Raw genomic sequence first — 10058 nt, forward strand, 5'->3', positions numbered from 1 at the left:
GGGTGGTGGGTCTGGCACCGGTACTGCCATCGGCCCTGAGCAGCGGGCACTGGTACTGGTACCAGTACTGGCAGCGAGAGATTGGCACTGGCAGCGACACCGGGACCGGTACCAGCACTGAGGGGTGGGCACCGGAACTGGCACTGAGGAGATGGGCAGCGGGGCTGGCACCGGTACTGATGCTGGCACCGAGGGGTTGGCACGGACGCAGCCACCAGCACTGAGGCACTGGGCGGTGGAGCTGGCACCGGCACCGAGAGGTGGGCGCTGGTACTGGTACTGGCATCGGCACCGAGAGCTGGGCTACGGGGCCGGCACTGGTACCAGTACCAGGGCACTGGGCGGTGGGGCTGGCACTGGTACTGGCATCGGCACCGAGAGCTGGGCTATGGGGCTGGCACTGGTCTCTGGACCCCCTCCAAGAAGTCCATGTCTTTCCTGTGCTGAGATTCCCAAAGCTGGACACAAGACTCCAGGTGGGGTTTTGCCAGAGTAGAGGGGCAGAATCCCCTCCCTTACCCTGCTGGCCACGCTGCTTTTGATGGAGCCCAGAGATATCAGAATTCCTGATCATCTCTGTTCTCACATAAGACCTTGGAAGGATGTGTACTGAATTATTAATCCATCTTTCACATATTTCTTTATTCATTTGAAATAAATGACATTAAGGCTAACAACTGCTTTAAGCATGGGCAAGCTGCGCCAGGGCAGGTTCAGATTGGACATTAGGAAAAACTCCTTCACAGAAAGGGTTCTCAAGCACTGGAACGGCTGCCCGAGGAGGTGGTGGAGTCCCCATGCCTGGAGGGGTTTAAAGACAGGTAGATGAAGTGCTTAGGGATATGGTTTAGTAGTAGACAGGTAAGGCTGGGTTTAATGACCTCAAAGATCTTTTCTAACCTAGGGATTCTGTGATTCTATTTGATCTTACAGATGTATTAATGAATAAAAACATTCTAGCATCTCTCCTCACATCCCATTAAGAATGCTATGGGAGAAGCTTGGAGAGGACCTGAGCGGAGTTGCAGGTGCAGATAAAATCAAGTTTTTAAAATACATTGGGGAAAAAACTAGCAGTGGTAAGTTGATAACTTTTTTCTTTGGTCCTTTTCTACTTAATAATGTAAACAGATTTCATTCCTGCTATAAAGTTGTTTAACTTTATAGCAAAGTGTAAAGAAAAATAAACCAACTAACTGGTTTATTTGTTGTTTAGGGTCATGTTAACCTCATTGAATTACATCTCCATGATCAAATATTTGTTGAATTGTTTTTTTACCCCTTACTCTTCTGTTTCACAACAGTAGCAATGTAAGCAGTGCTAAGAGCTGTACCCTTCTTACCTGTGTCTTCAAATGAAAATGAAACTCCATTGAGTTGAGGTCCCTTCCAACCCAAACCATTCCATAAGTCTACGTTTTTGTCATTATAAGCGTGTCTATCTATAAATTACCACTGTGTCATCATACTATTATGAACAATATCTCAGATAATCTCCCCTATGTCAGCTCTAGCTGGCTTCGTTACCTCTTTTATTAGGAAAGTCACATGGACATGAAACTTCTTCCCTCGTTAGTGGAAGAGAGGAGCTTTGTCTTGGACAATTGCTAATGACGATCCTAGTCCAGCTCACAGCATTGCATACTCTGTTTTTCTTTAAGTTCAAGCTCATACATGTGCTTAGATAATGATTCTCCGAAAGAGTAATCAGAAACCTCTTCCTGATAGTAATCTTCTCCTAGCTCTCCTGTTTCCCTTCTTGCAGTACCAGATGCTATTAACTTGAACAGAACAATAAAAGCCTAGGAGTTAACGTCAGCTAAAAAGCTGAGAAGGCTAGATTTATTACTGGAAGTGAAACACTCATGGGAAATCAGGAATACAATAAGAAAATTATGCAACTCTCCAAATGTCTTGAGTCAAACCGCCCATTATCCAAGTTATTGTCTTGAAGATAGGATTTAACAAAGATTTTGGTGCTGAAGTATTAAACTAATTATTAAAACTCCAACCACTTTTGCTGTATTCACAATTGAGTCATACATCTGTATTTCTGAATTGTGTCTTATATAAAACACAAGAGCAGGCAACCAACTACTGGAAAATCTGAATCAACTCAGGATTCTTGACTGCTACAGGAAAGAGAGGTTTAGAATAAAGTCATCTGCCCTTCAGTTAGGATTTTGTAGGTCAGGTCATTTGCTCCAGAAGATACCTCAGTTTTACAAATCTCTCAGAGTATTTTAGGGCATCAATATAAACAGTAATACAAATTCGGAAGTCTCTTTATGTCAAATAAATGTATCAGTTTCTCCTCAAACCTACAGACCAGAGTTCTAGTGAAAAGCCCTCTGATTTCCCAAGGGAGTTTGTTTCTTTATGTGAGAGCAGGAGGCTTCACCTTCTGCTTTCCATCACCCATAGTGCTAAGAGTCAGACACCTGTATGAAGTCTTGATATTCTGTGGAATTTTCCCAGTAACTATTCAGAAAGGTAAAAAAACCAAACCAAGCAACCCCCCAACACACAACTGACCACATATATCTAATTAAATAAATTGTTTAATTAACAAAGACACTTAAGGCACAGATGCACTTTAATCTGATTATGAAACAGCTCTCAGAAGCAGCAGTGTGGGCTGTAAACTGTAGAACAAGTAAAGCATAAACAGACAACATTGTTTACCAACCCAAGTGAAGACAGTGTTTTATTTAACAAAAAAGCATCCTGTAAATACCAGCCACTCTTTCCATCGCTTCAGATATTTTAAAAATGTATGCAATTATAAAAAGTTCCACAATTTCTTTGGGCAAATTGTTTTATGAAAAAATATGAACTAGAAAGAAAATTAAACCTCGTATTGTCTCAGAGACAGCACCACATAAAACCAAACAACAGGCTGCTGAATGAACCTTAAAGTGTGTGGAAAAATACCTATGCAGTTCATTAAATAAAACTCTGACTTCTAGTTTTCAGGAAGTTTGAAATGGAAGAAAACATCACCTGAGTCCTCTCCATGTTAATGATCCCTATTCAAGATAAGGTCCAGGATTTCAAGCTTTTGAAACTAAGGAGTTTACAGGATAAATAACCATGGTGAAACTGGGGTTTATTGAATATTCCTTTCTAACAACAAGTCTGATAAAAATCTTAACGGCAACTATTTCATGTTACCTAATTTCTTCGCTCTATTAAATCTTTTAATCTCTACAAGAGTAATCAAGTACAAGTTTCACCAAGCTGCATGTAAGCACCAATCCGTCCCTCCAGTATTCTGGGTTTAATCTGATTCAAGAGCGACCTGGCTAAAATATTGGTTGGGGTGGGAAGTCAGAGAGCTGAGGCTGCACCATGCAACCCCGGAATGAACACTGGCTGCACCAGGCAGCCTTGGCAAAGGTTCCTTATGGGATTGCACCTGCAAACCCACCTCTTGGTCTTACTTGTTACCAGATACACACTGGATTCAAGATTTAACTTACGGTAGTTGAGAAAAATGAAAAGGATGAGCAGTCTTTTGAAAAAATGCTGCTAAAGCAACACTGGAACTTTCTGAAGAATGAAATTATGGCTTCGCATGCAAAATAAAAAGATGAATTTGGTGAGTTCACAAAGTTTTTGTAATCATGTATGAAGTCAAAATCTACAATTGTATAAGCCATAGTAAAAAATTTTCCCAGTTTTCATCATTCTATTATAAATCAAGGGTTCAAGTGGTTCTTACGGTGTCAGGGCTTGCCACATGGCTTCAGTTTGTTGTTTTGCTAGAGCTTCCCTGGAATAGTCTAGACAATTCCCATTCCACATGCCAATGCCCCTCAAACCTCGCTTCTTCACATACTCTGCTTTTAGAGAGATGCTGTGAGGGTCATCAAACCACACCTGGTGGAAGCGGCCACGGGAATCCTAGGAAAACATCGAACACTATGGTCACTATCTATCTATATAAACACAACACATTAAAGTTCATTGAGTTTTGACTACATTTTCTGTCCAATACGGTGGGAAGTACAATTAAAAACTTAGAATCTAAGATATAAAACACTGACCCATTTTAACTGAAGTTAGATAAAAAGACTTAGCTAATTTCTATTTTAAAATCTCAGATACACTATCTAACCAAACAAGTGAATTTAGATAAAGATGAAATGTTTTTTTCAGCAAGAAACAGGTTTAGAGAGGTTATAAAATTTAGTCAAAGTTATCTGGTCATTTGATCTGGTCATTGCTTAAAACAGCTTTTAATCATCTACAGGACAGGCTGAGAGCTGGGGTTCTTCAGCAAAGAAAAAAAAATGCAGAAACCACCAATGGTAGAATCTAACCCCAAAAACTTTATACTATGGTTCATGAATCCACAACATGGTGTCTTATAAAGAGACACTTACCTTGTATTCATAAAATGGAGACTTCTGTACATCATCCCAGAGCAGTCCTGAAAGAGAACTGTTCACCTGCTTCATGATTGCTCTGTAGGGAACCTGACGCCCTGCAGCATCACTGCAAGGAGCCCCACGGAAAGGTACTTTGGAAAGGTAACAGATATGATCCTGAAAAATAAAGCAGAAGGCCCAAGTTTCATGTTACATCCATTTATTGAACTGAAAAATAGCAGCACAGCCAAGAACAAAGCCACAAAAGGCACTGGGGCTCAAAAATTCAGTCTTCAATATCTGTGCCAGACTACTTATAGACAGAAGTGAATTAAAACAGTTATATTGTGTTTACTGTGTATAAAACAGGACTGCACGGACATCATTCAACTGTATGGACATCACTCAACTTGTACAGTTCTCTTATCTTTTCCACTTTTAATTCACTCTTACATTTTCCATATTTTCATGTTGTTTCATGGTCTTTTTTATAACATTTGTTTGAGATCATAGAATCATAGAATTGTTTGAATTGGAAGGGACCTTAAAGATCACCTAATTCTAGCCCCCTGCCATGGACAGGGACACCTCCCAATAGATCAGGCTGCTCAAGGCCCCATCCAACCTGGCCCTGAACACCTCCAGGGATGGGGCAGCCACAACTTCAATCTGCAACATATTCCAGTGCCTCACCACCCTCCTTGTGAAGAATTTCTTCCCTAATGTCTTGTCTAAATCTAGAGATGCCATGATTTACCCATCAACTGCTCTACTTTAACAGTTAACCTAGGTTTGCTCTGGTTTGTTGCACCTAGGCTTTAAGCAGTGAGCTTGGTGACTCTGTTGAGAAGGCAGACACAAGTGTTGTAACCTTTGAACACCATCTCTTGTGCAGGTAGCATCTATAGCTCCTTAGTCAAACATGGTACTTGGGTACCATGGGGTTTGGGTTGTACAGGGAGAGATAAAATGCCTTGTAACTCACTGCTCATCTGTTATCAGCCATGTGTTGAATCCCAACTTTGTGCTGGACAGGTACGGTTTGGCTTGATGAACTCAAAGGTCCTTCCCAACCTAATGATCCTATGATTCTATGCTCTTATCTTTCAGATCACACAGTATTTCCGAAACCAAAAACATGCTCACCAAAACCTAGCTAGCTCTTCCCAAGGCAAAAAAATAACAGTATGATTGCAAATGACTACTCTTTGTCTTACCTCAGATAGGTTCTGGCAGACATAGTCATAGCCATACCAGGGGACGCCCATCACAAGCTTCTGTGGATCAATGCCCATAGAAATGTACTCTTCGTAGCCTAGTTTTGAGGGACATAAAAATTAAGATGCATTAGTGCATTTTCCCAAGCTTTTTATTCTTAGCTTTAGAGCCAGAACCAATACGCTGTATGATCTCCAGAGGCTAAGATGCAAGGTCTTCTTCACCTCCCACCTGTCCTACCCTTTCCCCACTCAGATCCTAGGAACCGCTCCAGTTGCTCACACTGAAAACCAACTGCCCGTAGCAGCAGTTCACGAGGACGAGACACACGTTTCAGGTTCTTTGCAAGCCCAGGCAGACACCATTGCTTTGGCTGCTCTTTGTCGTTCTAAAAGTGTTTTTCACAACTGTGAAGACAATTCCCTTCCAATTAACAATGCACAACTGCCAGAAGTCTATCCATAGTGTCAGAAGGACTTGAGATACTCATTAGGACAACACGTAGTTGAGCACACTCGAAAGCCTTAATACAACCGAAAAAACTTGTCTAAGAAACGGCAACCTTTTCTATCTATTCATGTGAGCAAATGGAAATGTTCTGCCCCCTGGGGAGGCATTTCGTCCTCACCAACTAAAGTCTGCAGGTAAGGAGCATTGGCTTTTGCAATACAGTCAGTCCAGATCTGGCTCTGTTCGTCATACGACATCACAAATAAGAAATCACAGGCATCTGCAATCCCAGTGTAGTTGTAGCACCTTTTATCTATGCAGGTAGGAGACCAAGCCACATCAAATGTTACCTGAAGGAAAAATGCACAAGTATCACGTACAGCACTTGGGCGCTCTGATTTTCTCTTTTAAAAACCACTGCAACTTCTGAAGACAGTATCTCCCAAATGTTGCAGTGTTAGGTTGGAGCGTTTTAACACACACTGATGGTAGTGAACTACAGAACTGCTCAGCTGATAAACATTAGATAATGAACAGTGAGTGCCCAAATTAGTGAATTCAAAATACCAAGGAAATTAAAACACAACATGAAAACCATCTGGTGAAAAAACATGAAGCATAATGCAAATAATTGAATGGTTTGGGTTGGAAAGGACCTCAAAGCCCATCCAGTCCCACCCCCTGCCATGGGCAGGGACACCTCCCACTGGATCAGGGACTCCAAGCCCCATCCAACCTGGCCTTGAACCCCTCCAGGGTTGGGGGAGCCACCACCGCTCTGGGCAGCCTGGGCGAGGGCCTCTCCTCCCTCAGTGTGAAGATTGCTTCCTAATGTTTAATCTAAATCTTCCCCCTTCCAATTGAAAGCCATCCCCGCCTTCATCCTGTCACTCCAGGCCTTTGTAAAGAGCCCCTCCACAGCTTTCCTGGAGCCCCTTTCAGTACTGGAAGGTCGCTGTAAGGTCTCCTTGGAGCCTTCTCTTCTCCATGTCATATTGTAACTAACATTCATAATTAGCCACTCATGAGACTATCATGCTTTAAATATGTATAATTTTTTCATATCCATTTACTAAACATAATTCTCAAAACTCCTTGTGTTTATAAAGTTAAATGTAATATTTGTATAAAGAACATTATGTACCTGTGATCCTGGAATTTCTCTGTGAAAAGCATCTGTAGTTTCTTTAACGAGTGCTGTTAATGCGTAATACTCAGGGGAGGTTTCATTAACTTCTTGCTCTATATCTATGTTAATTCCATCCATATATTGTCTTTTTGCAAGGTCCACCTGCTGGGATATCCACGCTGCTCTTTTAGCAGGATCAACAACTTCCTTCAGAGGCACATCACCTAGACAAGAGGCCTTCAAGAGTTAACATGTATCTGCACCACAGGAAGAGCAAGAAGGAAAGGTTTGTCTTTATTAAACCAACTAACATAACCACAGAATAACACACACTCCCATACTGGTAAAATGTGAAGGAGTTAACTTTTTTCCCCCAACCATAATTTTGAGAACCTACACCAGATGAGCTTAACAAGCTTATTTGAGACAGCAGTCTTTAAAATTTTGAAGTTCATTTTGCTTTTTTCCCCCCTATCGTTTTAACCTCCTTGCTTCTGTTCAGTATTTTTTTTAGCCCCTGCAAACTTTCTTTCTTGAAATCAATTTACTTCCAGTGTTTCCAGGATTGTGCCTTATTGTTTGATAAACATGGTTTTACATTTAACCTTTGTTGGTTTTCACGTTCTTGGGTCCTGATTATGTTCTTGCCTCAGCAAAGCCAAAGCTTGATTACAGCATGTAAGCACAGATCAACGAGATGGACTTTGTCCTTCTAATCAGCATTTGTACTCACACAGAGTTCTCAAGTATTTGTGTTTTAAAACCCAACCACTTCCTAATAGAGAGGAATTGATTTAAGTGAGAAATACCAAAAATTACTTCAGTCCCTTCCCTTACCCTGTCTTCTGGGTACTGTGACATAGAGTCATCAAATCATTGAATGGTTTGGGTTAGAAGGGACCTTAAAGCCCATCCAGTTCCAAACCCCTGCCATGGGCAGGGACACATGGACCTGGACACCTCCCACTGGCTCAGGGGCTCCAAGCCCCATCCAACCTGGCCTGGAACCTCTCCCGGGATGGGGCAGCCCCCACTGCTCTGGGCACCCTGGGCCAGGGCCTCCCCACCCTCACAGCAAAACATTTCTTCCCAAGATCTCATCTCAATCCCCCCTCTTTCAGCTTAAAACCATTCCTCTCATCCCATCCCTGCACTCCCTGATCCAGAGCCTCTCTCCAGCTTTCCTGGAGTCCCTTTCAGTAATTAATCCTTATTGACTTTTTATACTACGCATACAAGAAGTGTGAAGTGCTGTGCATTATGTCCTTATTCCTGTATCACATCAACATCCACGTGTCCACAAGCTCACCAACCTTTCAGCACCACCCTGGCGCCCTTGGAGTGCGCGTAGCACAGGAGCTCGGGATCGTACTTCCCAAAAGCTGCCACAGTTGTAATCTTTGACCAGTCGTAGTATTTCCAGCTTTCCTTTCCCACATCGAACACAAAGACCTGGAAAAGGAGTGAAGAGCACCTTCATTAGCTCCAAATGCTTCTCAGCAGGAGAAGTGCTTTTCCACACGACCTGTGGGAAGCAGCGAGCCCGCTTGCTCCTTCCCTGAGCTGGGAAGGATTGTGGGGTACAGGGGCTGGCTCCCCCGCTTCACTGCAGCCTCCCCCAGGATCTCCCCAGTGAACCATCGACATGCACCTATTTGTCATTAACCTGTTAGATCATAAAACAAAGAAGGCAACGATGCAGGGTGTGCGGACTGAGTGCTCTCCTGGGCTGGGCTGGGGGTCTCAGAGCCGCTGGGCTGTGCTGGAATGGGGGTCCCAGAGCTGCTGAGCTGGGGGACCAGTGGAGCCAGTGGGCTGGGCTGAAATGGGGGTCCTGGAGCTGCTGGGCTGTGCTGGAATGGGGGTTGAAGAGCCACTGCACTGGGCTGGAAGGTCCAGAGCTACCGGGCTGGTTTGGAATAGGGGTCCTGGAGCTGCCAGGCTGGGCTGGAATGGGAGTCCCAGAGCTGCTGGTCTGGGTTGGGGGGGTCTAGAGCTGCTGGGCTGGGCTGGAATATGGGTCCCAAAGCCACTGGGCTGGATTGGAGGGTCCAGAGCTGCTGGGCTGGGTTGGAATAGGGGTCCTGAACTGCTGGGCTGCGCTGGAATGGGGGTCCCAGAGCCGCTGGGCTGGGCTGGAGGGTCCAGAGCTGCCGGGCTGGGTTGGAGTGAGGATCCCAGAATTGCTGGGCTGGGAGGCTGGAGCCGCCAGGCTGGGTTGGAATGGGGGTCCCAGAGCCGCTGGGCTGGAGGGTCCAGAGCTGCCGGGTTGGGTTGGAATGGGGGTCCCAGAGCCGCTGGGCTGGAGGGTCCAGAGCTGCCGGGTTGGGTTGGAATGGGGGTCCCAGAGCCGCTGGGCTGGAGGGTCCAGAGCTGCCGGGTTGGGTTGGAATGGGGATCCCAGAGCCGCTGGGCTGGGCTGGAACAGAGGTCCCAAAGCCACTGGGTTAGGTTGGAGGTCCAAGAGCCGCCGGGCTGGGCTGGAACAGAGGTCCCAAAGCCACTGGGTTAGGTTGGAGGTCCAAGAGCCGCCGGGCTGGGCTGGAATATGGGTCCCGGAGCCACTGGTCTGGGTTGGAGGGTCCGGAGCCGCCGGGCTGGGCTGGAACGGGGCTCCCGGAGCCGCCGGGCTGGGCTGCAAGAAGGATCCCAGAGCCGCCGGGCCGGAGCGGGGCTGTCGCACCTGGGGGCCGGCGGTGGCCGCGACGTGCCGGCAGAGCCGCGGGTCTCGGCAGGGGCAGGCAGCGGCGGGGCCGCCCAGCAGCGCCAGCACCGCCACCAGCACACCCTGCCACGGCGCCATGGCGAGCAGCCACACCTGCGGCCGCCGCCGCTTCCGCCCCGCAGCCCCGCCCGGGCCGGGGGAGGCACCCGGGGAGGCACCCGGT

General features: G+C 45.7%; 1 protein-coding gene across 1 annotated transcript; it reads right to left on the minus strand.

Moving 5' to 3' along the window:
• Positions 1 to 2545: 2545 nt before the first annotated feature.
• On the minus strand, positions 2546 to 10016 carry CTBS (chitobiase). The gene is made up of 7 exons (XM_054073016.1): positions 9854 to 10016; positions 8484 to 8622; positions 7186 to 7394; positions 6220 to 6391; positions 5591 to 5688; positions 4389 to 4550; positions 2546 to 3906 (listed from the first exon to the last, which is right to left on the minus strand). The coding sequence occupies exons 1-7, from the start codon at positions 9971 to 9973 to the stop codon at positions 3721 to 3723; spliced, it is 1086 nt and encodes a 361-aa protein (XP_053928991.1). The 5' UTR covers positions 9974 to 10016; the 3' UTR covers positions 2546 to 3720.
• Positions 10017 to 10058: the final 42 nt, after the last annotated feature.

The sequence above is a fragment of the Cuculus canorus genome, chromosome 8, assembly GCF_017976375.1.
Source record: "Cuculus canorus isolate bCucCan1 chromosome 8, bCucCan1.pri, whole genome shotgun sequence".
In the NCBI taxonomy this organism is placed as follows: domain Eukaryota; kingdom Metazoa; phylum Chordata; class Aves; order Cuculiformes; family Cuculidae; genus Cuculus; species Cuculus canorus.

Coding starts and splice junctions, on each gene's coding strand:
- CTBS (XM_054073016.1), bottom strand. CDS start 9,973: ATGGCGCCGTGGCAGGGTGTGCTGGTGGCGGTGCTGGCGCTGCTGGGC. Junction 8,623..9,853: donor CGGCCACCGCCGGCCCCCAG/GTGCGACAGCCC, acceptor CTCCTTTTCCAG/GTCTTTGTGTTCGATGTGGG. Junction 7,395..8,483: donor CGCCAGGGTGGTGCTGAAAG/GTTGGTGAGCTT, acceptor CCTCTTGTCTAG/GTGATGTGCCTCTGAAGGAA.